General features: G+C 43.7%; 1 protein-coding gene across 1 annotated transcript; it reads left to right on the top strand.

Moving 5' to 3' along the window:
• Nucleotides 1-2,109: 2,109 nt before the first annotated feature.
• On the top strand, nt 2,110-24,298 carry LOC137412272 (zinc finger MYM-type protein 1). Its single transcript, XM_068097527.2, has 3 exons — nt 2,110-2,218; nt 12,636-13,032; nt 20,597-24,298. The coding sequence occupies exons 2-3, from the start codon at nt 12,639-12,641 to the stop codon at nt 23,356-23,358; spliced, it is 3,156 nt and encodes a 1,051-aa protein (XP_067953628.2). The 5' UTR covers nt 2,110-2,218; nt 12,636-12,638; the 3' UTR covers nt 23,359-24,298.
• Nucleotides 24,299-24,716: the final 418 nt, after the last annotated feature.

Raw genomic sequence — 24,716 nt, forward strand, 5'->3', positions numbered from 1 at the left:
GAATGGTTCACCAATCAAAAGCTGGAAATCAACGGTTTTGTGTTTTTTAGATGAAAAGGTCAAAGGTGAACGTTGCATAAAATCATCAATTTCCATCCGATTGACCTGAAATTTAAAATAATTTGCATATTGGATTGGGTTACTGAATTGGTTCACCAATCAAAAGCTAGAAATCAACCGGGTTTTTTGTGAGGAAAAGGTCAAAGGTGAAGGTTGCGTAAAATCGATAATTTCCATCTGATTGACCTGAAATTTAAATAATTTGCGTGTTGGGTCACTGAATTGGTTCACCAATTAAAAGCTGGAAGCCGATTGGTTTTGTTTCGATCAAAAGGTGAAGGTTGCGTAAAATCGTCAATTTCCATCTGATTGACCTGAAATTTAAATAATTTGCATATTGGGTCACTGAATTGGTTCACCAATTAAAAGCTGGAAGCTGATTGGTTTTGTTTAGATCAAAAGGTGAAGGTTGCGTAAAATCGTCAATTTACCATCTGATTGACATGAAATGTAAATAATTTGCATATTGGGTCACTGGATTGGTTAACCAATCGAAAGCGAGAAATCAACTTTTTTAGATTAAATGGTCAAAGGTGAAGGTTGCACAAAATCATCACTTTCCATCCGATTGACCTGAAATTCAAAGAATTTGCATATTGGGTCACTGAATTGGTTAACCAATCAAAAGCTAGAAATCAACTGTTTTTTTGGATGAAAAGATCAAAGGTGAAGGTTGCACAAAATCATCACTTTCCAGCCGATTGACCTGAAATTTAAAGAATTTGCATTTTGGGTTACTGAATTGGTTAACCAATCAAAAGCTAGAAGCTGATTGGTTTTGTTTCGATCAAAAGGTGAACGTAAAGTAAATTGACGTAAAATCGTCAATTTCCATCTGATTGACCTGAAATTTTAAGAACTTGCATATTGGGTTACTGAATTGGTTCACCAAGTAAAAGCCAGAAACCGACTGGGTTTTTATTAGATGAAAAGGTCAAAGGTGAAGGTTACATTAAATCATTAATTGTCATGCAATTGACCTGAAATTTTAAGAATTTGCATATTGGGTCACCGAATTGGTTAACCAATCAAAAGCTGCAAATCAACTGTTTTTTTTATTTGAATGAAATGGTCAGAGGTGAAGGTTGCACAAAATCATCAATTTCCATCCGATTGACCTGAAATTTAAGAATTGGCATATTGGGTTACTGAATTGGTTAACCAATCAAAAGCCAGAAATCAACTTTTTTTTGTTTTTTGTTATATGAAATGGTCAAAGGTGAACGTTGCATAAAATCATCAATTGTCATGCAATTGACCTGAAATTTTAACACTTTGCGTATTGGGTTACTGAATTGGTTGACCAATCAAAAGCTGGAGGCAGATTGGTTTTGTTTATATGAAAAGGTCAAGGTTGCATAAAAGTCAAATTTTTGGGGGAATTTCTAGTTGTTTTTGACATGCTCAGCATACGGAAGAAGAAGAAGCGCCCTCCTGTTCAGATTCTTTCTGGTTTCGGTTTGTTGGGTACATTTGGTTATTGACAAAAGAGAATATATATATATAAATTGTAAAGACCCAGAAATATTGGCGAACGAATAACACGGACAAACCTTCCCTTAATTTGTACGTTGTCTGAGAAACATGTTGTGGTGAAGATTCACAGGACAATGAGGGACCCATCACATCCGCTTCTGGTTTCTTGTTGTTGCTTTAAGCGTTCAGGTATTCAACTTCGTGGTCCACTCACCTTGTGCTGTCGGTTTAGACGATCATTTGTGCCTAATTAAATAATGCGATGGAATGTTCTCCTTCCTCCACGAGAATCAACTGTGTTCAAAAAAAAAATCTGAGGAACTGTCAACTTCATATCTACATACGACGTACAACACGTCCGATTGCCCTTCCTCAACACAACCATGGTTTCGTAAGACTCTGACTTCTTCTTCTTCGAAATAATGGAGTATAAATTTATTACACAACTGAAATTCACTGCATAACTTTCACTGAAATTGCAAATTGGTTTCTATTATTTATACAGAAGCCGTCCGTTTCTGAATGACGTGTGACATTTTATTGTTGTACTTCCGGTTCGACCCACGCAGAACATCCGGTTTCGATTGCCCAGCTGATTTCCAGACACGTGCTCAGTTTCACTTTTTTTTTTGTTGACCTATTAATTAATTATTTTTATGTTTTGGAGCTTCGTCTACGAAGGGTATGGAGCTTTCATTAATTTTTTTATTCCCCCCCTCCACCCCCCCCCCCCCCCCCGCCTCCCCCACTTTTGCTGCCTCTGTGCTGGTGATCTGAAAATAATAACTGTAACTATAGGCATAACTATAAAGCATCTGTAAATGTAGATACTGTACTTCTTTTTTTTCATCGCGCATGTTTTCATTAGTTGTACCGGAAAGTAATGTCGTTTTTTAAAGCTGGCCAGCTTTATGTCAGTGATTTTATGCAACCTTGACCTTTGACCTTTTCATCTAAAAAAACAAAACCGCCTTCGAGCTTTTGATTGGTGAACCAATTCTGTGACCCAATATGCAAATCCTTCAAATTTCAGGTCAATCGGATGGAAATTGACGATTTTATGTCGCGCTGACATTTGACCTTTGACCTTTTAAATTTCTCTTCTCCATATTCTCACATTAAAGCTTTATTGAACATTTTATGACAAAAGCTCAAATGGTGAAAAAGACCACGGCTCGGACGGACACACACACACACACACACACACACACACACACACACACACACACACACACACACACACACACACACACACACACACACACACACACACACACTCCATACATCCCAAGTTGTTCTCCCCTCCCCACTTCCTCAACTCTTTTTGTCAGTTTGTTCCTTTTCTGTTTCATTCCCTTTTATCTTCTTGCTGTGTGCAGCTTGTTCACCTGTGTGTGCTTCTCCCCCGCCCCTTGATGTTACGCTCACCTCCACTCCACTGTTATTGTTTCCCCCTTCCCATTTTATTTCATTCTCGCCTGGTCTTGCTCTTTCACAAGCCTCGACCATATATACAATATATATATATACTCCCCCCCCTGTCCCCCTTCCAGAATCCAGAATTTATGCCAAGTAGTCATGTGTCTAACACAAGGGGCATCACTCCATATTATTCATGTCACGTGTCCAACACAAGGAGCATCACTCCATATTATTCATGTCACATGTCTAACACAAGGGGCATCACTCCGTATTATTCATGTCACGTATCTAAACACAAGGGGCATCACTCCATATTATTCATGTCACGTTTCTAACACAAGGGGCATCACTCCATATTCATGTCAAGTGTCAAACACAGAGGGCATCACTCCATATTATTCATGTCACATGTCCAACACAAGGGGAATCACTCCATATTATTCATGTCACATGTCCAACACAAGGAGCATCACTCCATATTATTCATGTCACATGTCCAACACAAGGGGCATCACTCCATATTTTTCATGTCACGTGTCTAACACAAGGGGCATCACTCCATATTATTCATGTCACGTGTCGAACACAAGTGGCATCACTCCATATTATTCATGTCACGTGTCTAACACAAGGGGAATCACTCCACATTATTCATATCACGTGTCTAACACAAGGGGAATCGCTCCATATTATTCATATCACGTGTCTAACACAAGGGGAATCATCCCATATTATTCATGTCACGTGTCCAACACAAGGCGCATCACTCCATATTATTAATGTGAACTATTTTCACGATGCACGTATTATGTTTCAGTTAATTTATTTATTGACTGCAGATGAGGTATGACACAACAAAACAACAACAGGCATTTTAAGGCCATTTTCCCTGCAAGAGCAGGGGTTAGCCTTGCGGTCCCCATGACAATATTCTCCATATTGCCCTATCTTCTGCATCTCTCCTTGTTATCCCCCTTGCCCGCATTTCTTCTTCAACCATATTTAGCCAAGTCTTTCTCAGTCTTCCCCGTCCTCGACTTCCTTCTACATTCATCTCCATCACTCTTCTCAACCAGTCACTTTCATCCTTCCTCAGCACATGACCAAACCATCTCAAACTGTTTCTCTTCACAGCATCCATCACAGGCTCTATTCCCATCATCTTTCGCAATTCATCATTTGTCTTCCTCTCTCTCAACGATACTCCACACATCCACCGAACCATTCGCATTTCCACCCTTTCCAGCCTTCGTTGCTGCTCTACGTTCATTACCCATGTCTCGCTCCCATAAATCATAACACTTCTCACACATGCAGCATACACCTTTCAATTCAGCTTCGACACTCCCTCGTCAGCACGCCACTCAGTTCCCAAAACGTATTCCATGCACATCTCATTATGGCAACCGTTGCCGAGTCTGATCCACCTTCTCCATTCAGCATGTCTCCTCGGCAACAAAATGTTTTCACACCTTCCAGCTTCACGCCGTCTCCAAGATCCAACTCAACATTTCCTCCATCTGCAGCTCCCTCTGTGCACACCTTACACTTGAATGTAGCTGCCACACTGGTTAATGACCCTCTCAAACCACTACATTTTTGATGAACCCACTCAGCACACATTGTACAATGAATGGAATTCACTCCGACACCCTTCCTGCACACAGCACACGGCCACTTCCCAGTTCTCTCCACCTCACCACATGCTTTACCACTTGCCATAACCTTCGTTTTTCCGATATTCACCTTCAGACCTTTTGTCACCATACATTCCTTCCACTTGTTCATCTTCTCCTTCAGTCCATCCATACTTTCTGCAATCAACAACAGATCATCTGCAAACAACAACTCCCACGGTAAACCCTCCTTTACGTTTCGAGCCAGCACCTCCATCACAGCTACAAATAGTAGTGGACATAGTACCGACCCCTGATGCACTCCCACCTTCACCTCAAACTCACCAATGTTCCCGTCCTTCATCCTTACAGCTGTGCGCGCTCTTTTGTACATTGCCATCACTACTCTGATCAACCATTCCTCCACTCCTAACTTCCTCAATGCCCATGTCACGACTTCACGTGGAACCCTATCGAATGCTTTCTCCAGATCAACAAACCCAAGAAACAACTTCTTCCTCTTCTCCATATACTTCTCCTGCAACTACCTCACAATAAAAAGTGCGTCTGTCGTTCCTCTTCCTGGCATAAATCCAAACTGCATTTCGTCAATCTTCACTCTCTTCCTTATCCTCCTCTCCAACACCCTTTCCAATACCTTCATTCCATGCTCCAGTAACTTTATCGCTCGATACGAGCCACAGTCCAGAGGGTCACCTTTCCCCTTGTGTAGAGGGACGAGGGTGCTCAGTTCCTAATCCACTTTTTTGCGGTCTTCTTTCACCACCAGATTGCAGATTTCTGTCATTCTCTTCACATCCTAATTTCCCGCTGCCTTCAACATATCTCCCACAACTCCCGTCGGCCCTCCTGCTTTTCTACTGTTCATTGCTTTTATCACTTCCTCAACTTCCTTCTCGGTTATTTTCTCTGCCGGTCCTAAAACTGGGTTACTCTTTATGTTGCCATCCCATTCATTCTCTGCATTCAACAGTATTTCCATATATCTCTCCCATCTTCCTTTAATTCCATCTGAGTCCACAACGATTTGTTCCACTTCATCCTGAAAGCAACTCATCCCCATCACATCACACCTCTCTTTCGCTATCTGCTTTGCAATCCTGAATACCGCTCTCTGACCCTCTTCCAAATCCAAGCGTTCTCCAAATATTTTCCGACATGCCTCCTGCGCCTTTGCTGCCTCTTTCTTTGCAGCCTTCTTGGCTGCCTTATAACTTTCATGCTCTGCATTTTCTGCCCCCATACCCTTTGCCTTCTGCCACTCCTTGAACTTCTTCCTCTTCTCATCAATCTTCTTTCCAACTTCATCATCCCACCACTATGTTTCCGCGTGCCTCGGTGGTCCTTTTGTCCATCCACATACCTCACCAACGGCTCCCAACAGACTATCCTTCATTGACATCCAACCACTTTCAACCTCAACCACATCATCATCGACCATACTCAGCCTCTCTTTTAATGCCTCCCTCACTGTCACCTCTTTCAACCTCCACACCTTCATTCTCGGTTGGTACTTCACCCGCCTAGCTCTCCTCGCACCTTTCACCCTTATGTCGTAGAAAACCAAGTGGTGCTGTGAAACAGCCTCCTCCCCCGGGATCACCTTTGTGTCCCGGAGGTTCCCCCTTTCTCGCCTACACACCAGCAGGTAGTCAACGGTTGTCGTCGACCCACCTGACGTGTATGTAACAAGCTTATTCTCTGCAGGTTGGTTGGAACTGCAGGTCTCTTTCTGGAACTGAGTATTACAAATCAACACATCAACTCCATCTGCAAACTCCAAAATCCTTTCACCTTCTCCATTTCTCACACCATATCCGTAACCCCCATGAACTCCCTCAAAACCGTCCATACTCCTTCCCACATGTCCATTTAGGTCTCCTCCTACAACAACAACTTCCTCATCTTTCACGTTTTCCATCAGCTTCTCTATCGCACACCAGAACTTGTCCTTCTCTTCATCGCTCCAACCAACCTGCGGAGCATATCCCGAGATGACGTTCACCACGAGCTTTCCAATCATCATTTTCACCATCATCAACCTTTCACTCGCTCTCGTCACACTCAACACACTGTCTACAAACTCCTCAGAAAACAGGACACCAACACCATTCACGCCTTCTGGACACCCTTGCCACACAAACTTGTATTTCCGTCCCAGCCTACCCTTAACCATTCTCACACGACTTCCTTCCATCTCGTCTGCTGCACACAACATATGTCCACTCTTCTTCTGACCAATACTTCCACCACTTCTCCTGATCTCACTGTCATTGTCCCGACATTCCATGTCCCAAACCTCAGAAACCGATCTCCACGTCGGGCATCAGATGTTTCGTCGTCATAAATGGAGTGATTTCCACCCTTGCTTCGATTGGGTTCCCCACCTTGAGTTTTGACGAGAGGGAGTGGGGTCCCCCACGGTGTACTTCGGGCTGTACCCTGCCCATATGTAGTTGTAATTGTCATGGTTCTCTTTTTTTTTTGAGGCAATGTTTTTTTTATGGCCGATCCCCTTCCTGACGCCAACCCTTTTAGTCGACTCTTACGACACGCAGAGCCCGGTGTGTACCCCGGTTTAGAATAGGTACACCGTATCCCTGCGTGTCGTAAATGTGGTGAGTGTGACAAGAGTGAGTGAAAGGTTGATGATGGTGAAAATTATGATTGGAAAGCTCTTGGTGAACGTCATCTCTGGATATGCTCCGCAGGTTGGTCGGAGCAATGAAGAGAAGGACAAGTTGTGGTGTGCAATAGAGAAGCTGATTGAAAATGTGAAAGATGAGGAAGTTTTTGTGGTTGGAGGAGACCTAAATGGACATGTGGGAAGGAGTATGGACGGTTTTGAGGGAGTTCATGGGGGTTACGGATTTGGTGTGAGAAATGGAGAAGGTGAAAGGATTTTGGAGTTTGCTGATGGAGCTGATTTATTGATTTGTAATACTCAGTTCCAGAAAGAGGATAATAAGCTTGTTACATACACGTCAGGTGGGTCGACGACAACCGATGACTACCTGATGGTGCGTAGGCGAGATAGGGGGCACTTCCGGGACACAAAGGTGATCCCGGGGGAGGAGGCTGTTTCACAGCACCACTTGGTTGTCTGCAACATAAGGGTGAAAGGTGTGAGGAGAGCTCGGCGGGTGAAGTACAAACCGAGAATGAAGGTGTGGAGGTTGAAAGAGGTGACAGTAAGGGAGGCATTAAAAGAGAGTCTGAGTGGGGTAGAGGATGATGTGGTTGAGCTTGAAATTGGTTGGATGTCAATGAAAGATAGTCTGTTGGGAGCCGTTGGTGAGGTTTGTGGATGGACAAAAGGACCACCGAGGCACTCGGCAACATGGTGGTGGGATGATGAAGTTGGAAAGAGGATTGACGAGAAGAGGAAGAAGTTCAAGGAGTGGCAGAAGGCGGAGGGTACGGGGGCAGAAAAGGCAGAGCATGAAAGTTACAAGGCAGCCAAGAAGGCTGCAAAGAAAGAGGTAGCAAAGGCGCAGGAGGCATGTAGGAAAATGTTCGGAGAACGCTTGGATTCGGAAGAGGGTCAGAGAGCGGTATTCAGGATTGCAAAGCAGATCGCGAAAGAGAGGTTTGATGTGATGGGGGTGAGTTGCTTGAAGGATGAAGTGGGACAAATCGTTGTGGACCCAGATGGAATTAAAGTAAGATGGAAGAGATATATGGAAATGCTGTTGAATGCAGAGAATGAATGGGATGGCAACATGGAGAGTAACCCAGTTTTACGACCGGCAGAGAAGATAACTGAGACAGAAGTTGAGGAAGCGATAAACGCAATGAAGAGTAGAAAAGCGGAAGGGCCGACGGGAGATGTGGGAGATATGTTGAAGGCAGCAGGAAGTTGGGGTGTGAAGAAAATGACAGAGATCTGTAATCTGGTGGTGAAAGAAGGCCACATTCCAGTGGATTGGGAACTGAGTACCCTCGTCCCTCTATACAAGGGGAAAGGTGACCCTCTGGACTGTGGCTCGTATCGAGTGATAAAGTTATTGGAGCATGGAATGAACGTATTGGAAAGGGTGTTGGAGAGGAGGATAAGGAAGAAAGTGAAGATTGACGAAATGCAGTTTCGATTTATGCCAGGAAGAGGAACGACAGATGCGCTTTTTATTGTAAGGCAGTTGCAGGAGAAGTACATGGAGAAGAGGAAGAAGTTGTTTCTTGGGTTTGTTGATCTGGAGAGAGTATTCGATAGGGTTCCACGCGAAGTAGTGACATGGGCATTGAGGAAGTTAGGAGTGGAGGAATGGTTGATCAGAGTAGTGATGGCAATGTAGAAAAGAGCGCGCACAGCTGTAAGGACGAAGGACGGGAACAGTGGTGAGTTTGAGGTGAAGGTGGGAGTGCATCAGGGGTCGGTACTAAGTCCACTACTATTTGTAGCTGTGATGGAGGTGCTGGCTCAGAACGTAAAGGAAGGTTTACCATGGGAATTGTTGTATGCAGATGATCTGGTGTTGATTGCGGAAGGTATGGATGGACTGAAGGAAAAGATGAACAAGTGGAAGGAATGGATGGAGACAAAAGATCTGATGGTGAATATTGGAAAGACGAAGGTAATGGCAAGTGGTAAAGCATGTGGTGAGTTGGAAAGAACTGGGAAGTTGGCGTGTGCTGTGTGCAGGAAGGGTGTCGGAGTGAACTCCATTCAATGTACAATGTGCGCTGAGTGGGTTCATCAAAAATATTGTGGTCTGAGAGGGTCATTATCCAGTGTGGCAGCTACATTCAAATGTAAGGTGTGCACAGAGGGAGCTGCAGAAGGAGGAAATGTTGAGTTGGATCTTGGAGACGGTGTGAAGCTGGAAGGTGTGAAAACATTTTGCTACCTCGGAGACGTGCTGAATGGAGAAGGTGGATCAGACTCGGCAACAGTTGCTGGAGTGAGATGTGCATGGAAGAAGTTTTGGGAACTGAGTGGCGTGCTGATGAGGAGGGGAGTGTCGTTGAAGCTAAAGGGAAAGGTGTATGCTGCATGTGTGAGAAGTGTTATGATTTTTGGGAGCGAGACATGGGTAATGAACGTAGAGCAGCAACGAAGGCTGGAAAGGGTGGAAATGCGAATGGTTCGGTGGATGTGTGGAGTATCGTTGAGAGAGAGGAAGACAAATGATGAATTGCGAAAGATGATGGGAATAGAGCCTGTGATTGATGCTGTGAAGAGGAACAGGTTGAGATGGTTTGGTCATGTGTTGAGGAAGGATGAAAGTGACTGGTTGCGAAGAGTGATGGAAATGAATGTAGAAGGAAGTAGAGGACGGGGAAGACCGAGAAAGACTTGGCTAAAGATGGTGGAAGAAGAAATGCGGGCAAAGGGGTTAACAAGAGAGATGCAGAAAATAGGGCAAAATGGAGAAGATTGTCATGGGGACCGCAAGGCTAACCCCCGCTCTAGCACGGAAAATGGCCTTAAAATGCATGTTGTTTGTTGCTTGTTACGACACGCAGGGATACGGTGTACCTATTCTAAACCGGGGTACACACCGGGTAGATGAGGTATTATAAACGAATTAATGATTGTTAAATAAATAAATAAATACCAGAGCACTGGTACGGTTCACCAGAGGACCTGGGTTTGATTCCTGATTTGGGCATGTAATTTTCCCACATATGTCAATTAATTTTCCCATACATGTCAATAAATTTTCCCACATTTGTCAATTAATTTTCCCACATATGTCAATAAATTTTCCCACATATGTCAATTTTCATACATGTCATTTAATTTTCCCACATGTCAATTTATTTTCCTACATAAATCAATTAATTTTCCCACATGTCAATTAATTTTCCCACATGGCAATTAATTTTCACACATGCCAATTAATTTTCACACATGCCAATTAATTTTCACACATGTCAATTAATTTTCCCACATGGCAATTAATTTTCACACATGCCAATTAATTTTCACACATGTCAATTAATTTTCCCACATCAATTAATTTTCCCACATAAATCAATTAATTTTCCCACATAAATCAATTAATTTTCCCACATAAATCAATTAATTTTCCCACATTTGTCAATTCATTTTCCCACATAAATCAATTAATTTTCCCACATCAATTAATTTTCCCACATAAATCAATTCATTTTCCCATATGTCAATTAATTTTCACATGTCAATTAATTTTCCCACATTTGTCAATTAATTTTCCCACATCAATTAATTTTCCCACATAAATCAATTAATTTTCCCACATAAATCAATTAATTTTCCCACATAAATCATTAATTGTCCCACATAAATCAATTAATTTTCCCACATAAATCAATTCATTTTCCCACATAAATCAATTCATTTTCCCACATAAATCATTAATTTTCCCACATAAATCATTAATTTTCCCATATAAATCATTAATTTTCCCACATAAATCATTAATTTTCCCACATAAATCATTAATTTTCCCACATAAATCAATTAATTTTCCCACATAAATCAATTAATTTTCCCACATAAATCAATTCATTTTCCCATATGTCAATTAATTTTCCCACATAAATCAATTCATTTTCCCATTTGTCAATTAATTTTCCCACATAAATCAATTAATTTTCCCACATAAATCAATTAATTTTCCCACATAAATCAATTAATTTTCCCACATAAATCATTAATTTTCCCACATAAATCATTAATTTTCCCACATAAATCATTAATTTTCCCACATAAATCATTAATTTTCCCACATAAATCAATTCATTTTCCCACATAAATCAATTCATTTTCCCACATAAATCAATTCATTTTCCCACATAAATCATTAATTTTCCCACATAAATCATTAATTTTCCCACATAAATCATTAATTTTCCCACATAAATCAATTAATTTTCCCACATAAATCAATTCATTTTCCCACATAAATCAATTAATTTTCCCACATAAATCATTAATTTTCCCACATAAATCAATTAATTTTCCCACATAAATCAATTCATTTTCCCATATGTCAATTAATTTTCCCACATAAATCAATTCATTTTCCCATTTGTCAATTAATTTTCCCACATAAATCAATTAATTTTCCCACATAAATCAATTAATTTTCCCACATAAATCAATTAATTTTCCCACATAAATCATTAATTTTCCCACATAAATCATTAATTTTCCCACATAAATCATTAATTTTCCCACATAAATCATTAATTTTCCCACATAAATCAATTCATTTTCCCACATAAATCAATTCATTTTCCCACATAAATCAATTCATTTTCCCACATAAATCATTAATTTTCCCACATAAATCATTAATTTTCCCACATAAATCAATTCATTTTCCCACATAAATCAATTCATTTTCCCACATAAATCAATTCATTTTCCCACATAAATCAATTCATTTTCCCACATAAATCAATTCATTTTCCCACATAAATCATTAATTTTCCCACATAAATCATTAATTTTCCCACATAAATCAATTAATTTTCCCACATAAATCAATTCATTTTCCCATATGTCAATTAATTTTCACACATTTGTCAATTCATTTTCCCATATGTCAATTAATTTTCACACATTTGTCAATTCATTTTCACACATTTGTCAATTAATTTTCCCACATTTGTCAATTCATTTTCACTTATGTCAATTAATTTTCCCACATTTGTCAATTCATTTTCCCACATGTCAATTAATTTTCCCACATAAATCAATTAATTTTCCCACATGTCAATTAATGTTCCCACATATGTCAATTAATTTTCCCACATGTCAATTCATTTTCCCACATGTCAATTCATTTTCCCACATATATCAATTCATTTTCCCGCATGTGTCAATTACATGTATTATTCATTCCTCCTTTGCTAAGAGACTGAATATGTAAATTCATGGGCAGTTGAAAGGTCTAAGGGGGGAGGTTACACCAGTTTTTCTCAACGATCCTCTCCATTTCACCAGTATATTGGTTGCTGTGTCTAATATATCCAAAATATCCAAGTGTGCAAACATTCTAAAAACAATTTACTTTGTTTTTTTCCTTTTCTGACATTGCTTTCTGTCAGGTGATGGAATCAAAAGGAGCCGAGGACAAAATCTGTCCCGTCCCGGCCTGGCTGGAGATCCAGGGCTTGACGGAGGAGTCGCTCCGAGCCACAGTTACGGGTCTTGGGATCGAGATCCTCGGAGCTCTCTGTGCCCGCGCCGAGCCCGCTTCGGCGAGGGTCCGACTCTGCTCTTTGGTCGCACAAAAGTTCACCTTCACCATGTACACCGAGCTCTGCCAGTACATGGAGTCTCGGCATGTGCAGCAGGACTTAAAATGGCCCCTTGTGCCTGCCCATGGGAAGGCTCACGGGGATGAGGCTGATGAAGACGAGGAATCGATTATATTCCTGGGGATGAATGAAGAAGACGAGGACTTTGTTGATCATGCAGTTGAGGGAAGAGACCTGGACGATGGTAAGTACGAAATGCATTTTGGTTCATAGCATTTATTTCGCCCCGATGAAGGGTTAATGCCCAAAACATCAGCTTCTCCTTGCTTTCCACAGCGGTTATCATTCCCCGATCAATGTCAGGTTGATTTCATCGATCGTTTTATCTGTTTGCCTACTTCAGAGGGATGATGGGCTGGGTCGACCCACGTGGTGTTATTTAACGGCATAACAGGGACTCAAACTCAAGACCTTAAAATATTAAGGTTTCCACCTTAACCGTTAGGCCAACACCAGGCTTACGAGTAAGACTAGTTACCTCTGCCACCTTTGGTGGATGGAGATAATGTTTTCACCCCTGTCTGTTTGTTTGTCTGTCTGGCAAATTCTGTGAACAAGATATCTCAAAAGGTTGTGGATGGATTCGGACGAAATTTGGCAGAGAGCTTGGGTATGTGACAAGGACGAAATGATTCGATTTCGGTGAAGATTCAGATTCGGATCCGGCTAGTAGAATTCCTTAAGTGATTCTTCACCATTGAGAGCTGGGGCCAAAAACGATATATAGCAGGATATCTCAAAAAGTTGTGGACGGATTTGGACGAAACATTGTGGACCGGTTGTGTGTGTGACAAGGACAATTCAATTATATTTTGGTGAACATCTGAATATGAATTCACTTATTAGAATTATTTAATTTTTTAAGTGATTCTTCACCATTCAGAGATCGGGCCAAAAGCGATTATAAAAATAACATGATATTGTTGCGGTTTTGAGAACCCACACTTGTAAATATAACATCATTAAAGGTTAAAGGTAGCACCCCATAGATAGGCCACAAGCAACACGTAGGTCACCTTAGGACGTCAGTTATTTCTTAGTATGTGTTTAGATAAGGCTATTCCCAATAGTTGAATCTGCGTTGTCTCAAACAAATAAGAGTAGGTCCCCATCCGTTCATTTTGGCAGCCTCCCCTCCAAGCGACGCCATTAAGCGCTAGCCATCGCCCTCGCCCTTTAGGGCCAGCGGCGTTTGCAACCTCGCTGGGCTTCTGCTCAAACCAGCACAGAAACCCACGAGGTAAGGCCAGAAAAGAGGGCGGAGCGCCAGGATGGAGGTGTGGCCACATCACCCAGCCATCAAGGCGGGGCTGGTAAGCCATAACCAGCCAACCAGGGCTGGAGTGAGATCGCCTGACAGGCGTGGTTTTGGGCTTCGAGAGCGTTCGCTGGCTTGGGATATAAAAGCACGAACACAAAGCCTTCGTAAGGACTGATGCGATTTGAGAAGGACTGACACAACTGCACCTGTGAAAGGAGGTTGATCTTCAGGTCTGAGCGGGGAGAGAGAGGCGCTTGACCTGGGACGTGCGCTTTACGAGAGAACTGAAGCCAAAGATTGGTATTGGAATGAATTGCGCTTCATGAGAGGGCTGACTGGGCGAGCGCGCGGCACGCATTACTGAGAACTGCAGCATGCAGGACATTGGGGAGGAGGCGCTTGGAGCGAGTAAGACCGGTAGCGCGAGTACAAAAGCGCCGGTACACAAATTACGTACGCCGATAGCCCAAGCTTACCTTTCCCCGTCACGATAATTGTCCGCTCGCACTACGCTACACGGAGAGCTGCCTGCCGGGTTTCATCGTCTGGTACGAGTCAAGGACCGGAGCCGGACCAGAGCCTGGACACCATCGCCGGACCTTCCACCCTACCATCTCCACCCTACCATCTACATCCCCGCGTGAGTCTGGAGTCTGAGACCGAATCTGAGAGCGATCGGGCCCGTGTCCAGGGAATAGAGTAAGACTGTTTAAGACTGCCCTGTGTACTTTTCCTTCCTCTTTCTTTCTTGTACATTCTTTCGTTTCCTCTTCTTCTTTGTACATTTGTAATAAATTACCTTGTTCTTTCTGATTTATTCTCCATCCGATCGTCCTAGTCATTTCTCAATTGGGTAAGCGTGGCACGATCCCAACCGCTATAATCGGGTCTAGTCACTGGCTAACAGCTCGGATCGCGGATTGCTATCCGCTCGGCATATCCCATCAATATCTCGGCATATCCGCCAGGCTGAACAGTTTATGTTTTGTGTCCCACTGATTGGCCGGATCTGGATTCAGACCTGAACCAAAATCTAATCGGCTTGTTCTTGTCACCAAACCAACTCGTCCACCAAGTTTAGTCATAACTCGTCCATAACCTTTTAAAATATCATGTCATATAATCGCTTTTGACCCGATCTGTCAATGGTGAAGAATCACTTAAAAATTAAATAATTCTCGTATTGGAATCCATATTCAGATCTTCACCAAAATTGAATCGATTCGTTCTTGTCACACACACAATCTATCCACCAAGTTTCGTCCAAATCCATACATAACTTTTTGAGATATCTTGCTAAGTATCGGTTTTGGCCCTATCTCCCAATGGTGAAGAATTACTTTAAAAATTAAATAATTCTCATATCCGAATCCACATTCAGATCTTCACCAAAATCGAAGCGATTAGTCCTTGTCACATACCCAACGTCTCCGCCAAAGTTCGTGCGAATCCGTCCACAACTTTTTGAGATATATTGTTCACAAACAAACAGACAGTGGTGAAAACATAACCTCCATCCACCTTCGGTGGCGGATATAATAATGCTCTGATAATGCCTTGTTTATTTATTGTGTGAGTGGAAGCACGAAGTTTCATGGGTGGTGTATAATGTAAGTGTCGCTGGTTTGCACATGTACCGGAAGTAATAATCAAAATAAATCCACAAACTATTCTGTCAACGTCGAATTACCTTTCCGTCGATTTACTTCCTTGAGAAACCTTAGCAGTCATAGCAGTTAGTTAATATTATGCTGTCAAGGAATTTGACTTAGTGGTTATGCCTCGGTCACAAATGGCCTGCGGCATGTTGGCGGCGGCCGTAAGTCCCCAAAATTGCCATAACCGTGCGGTGGCCGCACGGTAGATACGGTAGCCGTGAGGCGATCTCAAGGTTTTTTGCTCGTCGCAGGGGCTTATGATTTTTTAAATTTGACATTAAACTTTTTTTCGGAAATCGCTAAGCCGTAGGCCGCAACCCCACCCCATGCAGTATCGCAAGGTCACTGTACGGTTGCCGTGAGGTGACCTCAAGGTCACCTCACGGTTTTTACCCTGTCTGGTGTGCCTAGAAAATCGTACGGCAGCCGCAACAACCGTGAGGCCTCCTTACTGTCACCTCACGGTGGTCTTGCAGCCTCCGTGAGATGGCCGTACAATGTTCTAAATATCGTACGGCGGCCGTGCAGTGACTTTAGTGCTGCCGTACGATGGCCTAACGGCAACCGTGAGTTGGCGGCCGCCGTACGATCATCTTTCTGAAGAGGTATATATTGCCTGGTGTGACACTAGCCAGATCGTCAAGATGGCGTTGATTTCACCACAGAGACTGCGCCTGGCACACCTGAGATTACGACTGAGGCAGATCGGCCGCCGGCAGGAAGAAATTATAGTAGCTATAGTAGTGTTAGAAGAAGAGTGGGCCCGTCAGGAGAGAAGAAGACGAATGGTGTGGGTGAAGCCCTGGTTGTTGCGGCGTTCCACCCTGGGACACTACGACACCCTGATGCAGGAACTCATGAGGGAGTCCCGGGGGGATTTCAAGTCCTACCTGCGCATTGAGCCCGCCATGTTTCGTGAGATGCTGGACCGGCTACTTCCCAGAATTACGAAGAGCGATGACAGCAGGCCTGCCCTGGCGCCTGGACTCAGACTGGCCATCATGTTGCGCTTTTTGGTGACGGGTGACTCGTACCACAGTCTGGCGTTCAATTTTCGTGTTGCCCATAACACTATCTCCATCCTGGTGCCGCAGGTGTGCAGTGCCATTGTAGCCGAGTACAAAGATGAGGTCCTGGTGCTCCCTTCGACCCATGACGCCTGGCAAGGAGTGGCAAGTGGCTTCTCCAGAAGATGGAACTACCACCATTGCTGGGGAGGGTTCCGTAGCTTTCACCAGATTCTCAAAGGAGTCCATGACTCAAAAAAGGTAAAGAACCCCTGCCCTAATCTCATCTGCAAACCACTTGGCAAGGTCTTCACAAGCTGGTAAAGGAACCCATTCCCAGGACTTAAGCTAGACCAAGGACCCTTTTCTGTTTCTGATTTGCCCCTTTTGTACCGAACTAAGTTAATTTGGATTCGAATATAAGCACATGTGCTAATGAAAGGAAATAATTCATTAATCAGGATGGGCGGTCAAATTTTCAAAACTCGGAACAAGATTGCAAATGAATGTATTATCACTTAGATGCCACATTCTAGGCTACACTATACTATCTAGCATTTTGCTTATCACGAAGAAAGTTGTACCTGATATTGTTTATTCTATCATCAATCATATCTGTTGATGCATGGATTAGGTACCAATGAAAGATATGAATCGGAGAATGAATTTCATATTGAGAAAAAGATTGTGATGTTCATTGCTGAAAAACATGCCAACTCTCTCTGATAGTTGTCACTTGATGGGTGCACATCTTGTTCGAACACTGGCACATGTGCTTATAATCAAAATGTTTTGACAGTTTAATTAAAAGAAAAAAATACCATTTTTCATTTATAAGCACATGTGCTTTTATGCGCACTAATACCGTATTACTGAAAATTATGCACAGTTTAACAAATACTTACGGGTCCAGTAGATGTTGTCGGCAAAGTCTGCCAATTCTGCATCCTTCCTCTTCCTGTTGCTGTAGTTTTCATCGCCGACATCATAAAAGTAGAGCCGTTCCTCAAACAAAGCAACTATCTTATCAAACAACTCATACTTGGCCGACTCAGCTTCTTCATCACCTTCCCCTTCATCTTCATCCATGTCTTCTCTATGTTGTTCCCTGTCTTCAAACTCTTCTCTCTGTCTGTCCGGTGCCTCCACAAACTTCTTTCGCTTTCCTCTTTTTCACTTTACTCCCTTTTGGTGGCATCTTGAAATCTGGAAATAAATCCTAATGTACGCAGAGCCGCGCCTTATATACCCGCCACAACAACCTTGCGGCGGCTTCACGGCGCCCTTACGGCGGCCGCAACAACCGTGCGGGCGCCTTGCGATTGCCTTGCGATTGCCTTGCGGTCACCGTGAGGGCGCCTCGTGGTTCGCCTTGCGGTCTCCTCACGCATTTTGATTACATGACTTTTACGATTGCCGTGCGGACCCCGTAACATTTGTGAACACTGCTGCCGCAGCCCGCAAAGCCGTACGATTTGTAAAAATCCCATCTACAAACCGCAGAACCATGCGGCGGCAGCATCATATGTGACTAAGCACTTAGGGTGCCAGGTTGGGATCCTCGGATCCTGGGTTCGAATCCCGGCCGATCGCTGAATTAACGCCAGGGGGGTTGACTTTGCCTGTCATCCTTCCGAGGTCGGCAAATTGAGTATCAGTTCACTGGTAATTCCCTGTGTGTCGCAAGAGGCGACTAACAGGTTGGCGGCAGGAAGGGCATCCGGCCGTAAAACATTGCTTCAAAATGGGTCCATGGTGCCCGAAAAAAGGCTTTGCGGGGAAAAATGGCCTCTACCGGTGGTTCTTATGCTGTCAAGGTATATTCATTGCAAACTCCATCAACATTGCACACTCCATTTGAAATGAATTTTCCTTGCAAACAGAACCTGGGACTCCAATTACTATTGCTTGCACGATCTTTGTTGTGTACATGTGAGGTGTACAGAAGAACGCTCTGACAATGCCTTGTGGAGGTAGAAGCACATCATTTCACGGGTGGTGTATAATCTTAAGTGTCGCTTGTTTGCACACCTTTTTTTTCTTTCTTTTTTGTATACCAAAATCGAGGCTTGTGTAATGCTAACATTAATCACAAAAAACATAAAGGGAGTGGGAGACAAGGTTGGGAGAGAGAGGAAAAGCACACAAGCACAACAGTAGAGAACAGGGACATCGGGAGATTTGTTGGAGGGAGAGGGCTTGGGGGAGTGGAGGGGTGAGGGGGGTTGGGAGAGGTATAAAACACATGGACACTGCTAGGACTTCCAGGAAAGAAGTCAGAATTTCCAAAAAGTGGATTTGGGGTGCATTAACAGAGGTAGAAAAGATTAAGGTTTTGGATGGGGGAAGATAAGAGATGGTGGTGAACAGCTGTTCAAACATGAATTGGTGGATGTTAAAGTTAAACTACTGGAGTTAAACCCCTGGAGAGAGGAGTGGGATTGAAGAGAGTGGGGGAGTGAGGGAGTTTGTTCCAGAGGCAGGTGAAAAGAGAAATGAAAGAGTGAAGGTGAGCAGAGAGTCTTTATTTTGGTAGTTTAACCAGAAGAGTGTTTCTGGCAGATCTTGTCTGTCCTGAAGGAATATTTGGGGGACAGAGCACAGAGCAGGAGGAGCTAGGCCGGAGAGGAGTCAGTAGAAGATAGAAAGACCACCAACCTGCCTGCGGTGAGTGAGAGAAAGGCCATCAGAATCAGCTTCATCGTGGGAGAGCAGAAGTTAAAAGAAATATTCTCACCACAAGTTATTCCTTCAAACGAAAACGTCCTTTTCCGCCAATTAAGTCAACAAGAAAACCTAATTCTATTGGAAATGTATTTATTCTCCTACAAACGGCTACTAGATTCTCTATATATTAATAGTGACAACTTGCAATTGGAAGCCATTTTATATCCGTAGAGCCGGCGCACTGAACCTCTGGCCAATGTGACTGAAGCGTCATGTGTCCGTTTTCTCGTCAAACTGTCTTTCTCTGCACTCAAAAGGGAAATTTTCCTTGGCTGCTTGGCAAGGGTGATATCGGGTGGTTTGCCATTGCCTTCCCAGCAGTTAGTCAGACTGCAAGAGAGAGCTCTGGCAGGCTGGCAAGAGAGAGCCAGCCTGCCAGAGAGAGACCGGGGGGTCCGGGCCGGGTTTTATAGCCCCCCCCCCCCGACACCCCACTCGAATGTTCCATGGGCCTCCATTGGCCGCCTGGGGTCACGTGTCGTGACAGCCCCTTATTGGTCACCCTTGGCCACTCCCTTCAGCTCCCATTGTCTGCTCGTTGCTCACCGGCCACGCCTTCCAGCTCCTCCTTCGGGCCTGCAAGGCCTGGCCTAGGCCCATGACGAGGCACTTTAGGCTGCAATGAGGCCGACCATTACCCTGCCTGCCTCAACGCATACTAACACTGGGAAGGAGACTATACTTCACATTTAATAAGAAATAACTAACTAAGCGAGGCTACATGTTGTGGTGTAACTAACTATGGGGGGGGGGGGGGGGGGTGGTTGCCTTTATTTACAAAACCGCAAGAGTATATTATTTGCCAGATGTGGGGCGCCCCTTTATATGAACTTTTCTGGAGCATTACTTGGTTCCTCCTCGGAACACAAGGGTAGTTCAGCATGCAAAGATATTTTTTTTGAATGTCCCTTCTTTTCTATAGTTTGCCACATGGCACATACCCTTATATAAATGGGCCTTTTCTATGCCCCTGGCATTTTCCCCAAGAATCACTTCTGTCGTACACAATTGTCCCAGTGTCAACATTCATAAGCCATCGACATACTTTTTCTTTCCAGTGAACCACGTGTTGAGAAATAATTTTTCTCTTTACAGGGATGCACGAGAAGTTCACAAAGAAGTTCCCCTGCACCTCTTGCTCTCACAGCTTCACCACCAAGGCCTCATTGAAGATGCACATGAAGAGGCACCGACCGGTTTCCAGTGATACAATGTACAAACGCATTCACAACGGGGATAAGCCATACTCTTGTACCGTATGTGGGAAGAGATTCCATCGATCATCAAACCTCGAGGTACACATGCAAAGTCACACGGGAGACCATCTGTACAGTTGCAAAGTCTGCGGAAAGTCGTTCGCGTCTGAAGCGGTTCTTCTCATTCACGCACTTGTTCATTCAGGGGAGAAGCCGTATGTTTGCAATATTTGTGGAAAGAGATTCAGTCGGTCATTCCGCTGTCGGGTGCACATGCACAGTCATACAAGGGAGTGTCCATGCAAGTGCACCATATGTGGTAAGGAATTTGATGAGTTGATATACTATCAGTACCACATGCGTACTCACACATGGGACCGGACGTATACTTGCAATGTTTGTACGAAAACGTTCTCACAGCAGTCGTCTTTGATAAGTCACACACTAATACATAGCGATAACCCTGTCCCGACAACGATGGATGGCAATCTAGACTACTTGATGGATCATGAGTTTTGCAAATTGCCATTTGAACAGCAGTTACGAATAAAGCGAGAGGGTCGGCCTTCTCCGAAGCTTGACATCACACACGTTGATGGTCCAAGCAAATGTGTTAAGCGGCGCTTCTCCGAAGAGATGTACAAGAAAACGGATTGGCTCACGGGATCTATGACACAAAGGAGACTGTACTGTTGGCCTTGTTTGTTATTTGACAGTAAGGAATCGAGTGACGGCGTTGCGTCTGCAACGAACAGCAATCCGTGGACCAAGAAAGGCTTTTCGGATTTAAAAAACCTCTCTCGGGCCATTGAGAGGCACGGAAAGTCCAAAGCTCACGTAACAGCAAGCTTGAAACTCAAACTGTTTGATCAAGTGAGAATTAACGAGGATTCAAGTCGGGCTGCTACGAATGGCGCAAAAAACCACAACGAACAGGTAACGAAAAACAGAGACATCCTACGTCGACTCATCAATGCGGTTTTGTTTCTCGGAAAACGTGAGCTGGCATTTTGGGGACACGACAAATCAAGAGCGAGTTGTAACGAGGGGGATTTTGTCGAACTGGCGCAAATTTTAACCGAGTACGACGACGTACTTGCAGAGCATTTGAAATGTGCTGCAGTTTTCCGGGATTTGTCGAAAACGATTCGGCACGATATAATTGACAGCATTGCTCACATCGTCAACGATGAAATTGACAGCGAAATCGCCGCTGCTCCCTTCATAAGTGTTCAGGTTGATGACGCCACAGATTTTTCGTGCAAGCCTCAGCTAACTATCGTCGTTCGGTACGTGAACAAGAAAGGGGATATTTGTGAGAGATTCTTGGGATTTCTTGACATCAGCCAAGACAGAACTCCCGAGACTCTGACAGCAATCATCTTGAGAAGGCTTGATAAGTACAACCCTACGGTTAAGCTGGTCTCGCAATCATACGATGGTGCCAGTTGTATGGCAGGCCAGAGCAGTGGAGTCGGAGCATGTGTGAATTCCGTTTGCCCGTATGTGCTTTTCATACATTCGTACGCTCATGACTTACAGCAAGTGCTGTCACAGGGTACTCGAGCTATCCAGGATGCTAAACTGTTTTTTGCATGTCTCGATGGTTTTCAAAAAAATTTCCCTCACTCGGCAAAACAAACGTCTCTACTGGAAGAGGCTGGCGCTCGCCGTGGCCGAGTTCCAAGTGGTTCTGCGAGTATATGGAACTTTAAGAGTCATGCTGTCCAAGCAGTTTACGAAGGACGGCAATCGCTCAAAATCGTGTTCAACAGAGTGATAAACGAACCCGGTTGTGACGGCGAATCAATTGCACGGAGCGTTGCTCTAAAACGTACCCTATGCGATTTCAAGTTTGTTTTTCTCCTTTCCGTCTTTCGTGCAATATTTGGACACGCAGAGGTACTCTTGGAAACCCTCCGGTTTAAGCCTCTCGACCTTCTAAAGTCGTTTGACGTAATTGACAGTACCCTCCTTGCCTTGTCACAACTCAGGAACAATGCCAGGTTTAAGGGATTTTATGAAGAAACTTTGCAGCTCCTTGGTCACGAAGAAGAAAGCAAACGTAAAAGAAGCCGTCATGACTTGAACACAACGGAGATGTACAAGCGCTTGTATTTCGACGTTCTCGATGCAATTATTTGTCAGTTATCAGAGAGGTTTATCGACATGAAAAAGCTCGATTTCTTCCAGATTCTAGATTGTAAGCTCTTTAAAGACGTCTCCAAAGGAAAGGCGTTTCCCCTCAAGGAGATGAAGGTCCTGCTTGAGACGTACCCGTTTTTTGACGAACAGCGGTTGAAGAATGAACTGCAAGCCATCTACGAGGATGCCAGTTTCCACAAACCACCAGGAGAGCTATTCAAGTTCATCATGGAGAACGGTCTTTCAGAAACGATACCAGAAGTGTGTAAACTGCTGAAGTTGATGCTGACTATTCCCTTGACCGGTGTGTCAGGAGAATCTTCGTTTTCTTGCTTGAAGGGAATGAAAACTTACCTGCGGGATACAAAGGGGCAACATCGACTGTCTGCGTTGGCCTGCATTTCAATAGAATCTAATTTGCTTCAGGACCTCAAGAGCCAAGACTGTCTATATGACAGGGTGATGGACCGTTTTGCAAAGATGAAAGATCGACAAATGGAATTCTTCTACATGTAATCAGGGTAAGGGAACTTGATATTGTTGTTGCTCCGGGACAAAAGCCGGTTTGAATCCCTGTCGATCGCTGAATGAACACCAGGGTGGTTGACCCCAGCCTGTCATCCTTCCGAGGTTGGCAAATTGAGTACCAGCTCACTGGTAATTGGGGCACTGCATCAGTGGCACAAACGCGCTTCCAGAAAAATGATGCATCTAGCAGCCACAGGCTGCATACAAAACAACAATGGTATGGCTGGGTGATCAAGCCAATATATGCCCGGTTATTTTGAGAGAATGCCATTGATCGGTGAGATCCTCTCTGTGGGCCTCGGATGGTCTACGTTCGTCAGAGACAGAGGCCCGGCCTCAGCGCGGCCTAAATGGACTACTTGGCATGCTTGCTGTTCATGAGTGGCTGTTCCTGTTGGGCCTTTCATCGCACTGGTGATCCCCCATGGCAAGACTGTAGTGAGCTACTCTGGAGGACCTAACAGCTCGACTTCCCCTGGTTGCGGCTGACGTCGTGGGTCCAAACCGCTACACGTTGCACAGATGATAAACAAAGCATCATTTCTCAGCACCGTTGTGCTACACCGGTCCTGTTTCTTCTTCTTCTTCCGACTTGTTCTCGGCTTCACAATTGCATTCATTGTATATTTGTTGCCTATGCATCTATCTCTCACTATAGGTTACCATCAATTCGATCATCAACTGATCCATTGTAAATTAGTTGATTGCCTCTACTGCTCACTATTCCATCAAGGCCATCATCAATTGCTTTATGCAACATCTCATCAATGCATCCACATAACTGTACTTTACTGCTTTGGTTACAGAATTCAGAGATTGTGTTGGCACATTTGGTGAGCTTTTGTTTTTTATATATGTTAAGGTAAGTCTCGATTTCAGGTATTCGAGGAAATTTGGGTACATTGTAAATAAAGAGTTGATTTTCTATCACGAACATTGTGGCACGAGTCCTGTTTCAGTTGTTTTTGGTTTACCAACAGTCCGGAAACCTGACCGCAACTGCCTCAGTCACTCGGAGTGTGGTTGCTGCCCTTTTAGTTTTTGGCGTAATCATCTAATTGTACCGTGTGTGTGTGTGGTTCATCTGTCTGTCTGTCTGTCTCTGTCTGTCTGTCTGTCTGTCTACAGACGTCAGTATCTGATTGAGGAAATACTTGATTTCAATTTATTTTTAAATTTTGAACCCTGTAGAGTGTAGAACATGAATCGGAACACGAACCTGCAGTTTAGCAGTACTTTGGCTCTGAATTTGGCAAATTGTATGAAATATCATCCCGATCGTGCATGCACAAAGGAGTGAGGTAATTATTTAGTCTGTCTCCCTGTCTGGCAGTCAAACAAAATAG

Source organism: Myxine glutinosa, chromosome 1 (assembly GCF_964187855.1).
Source record: "Myxine glutinosa chromosome 1, kmMyxGlut1.1, whole genome shotgun sequence".
NCBI classification, from domain to species: domain Eukaryota; kingdom Metazoa; phylum Chordata; class Myxini; order Myxiniformes; family Myxinidae; genus Myxine; species Myxine glutinosa.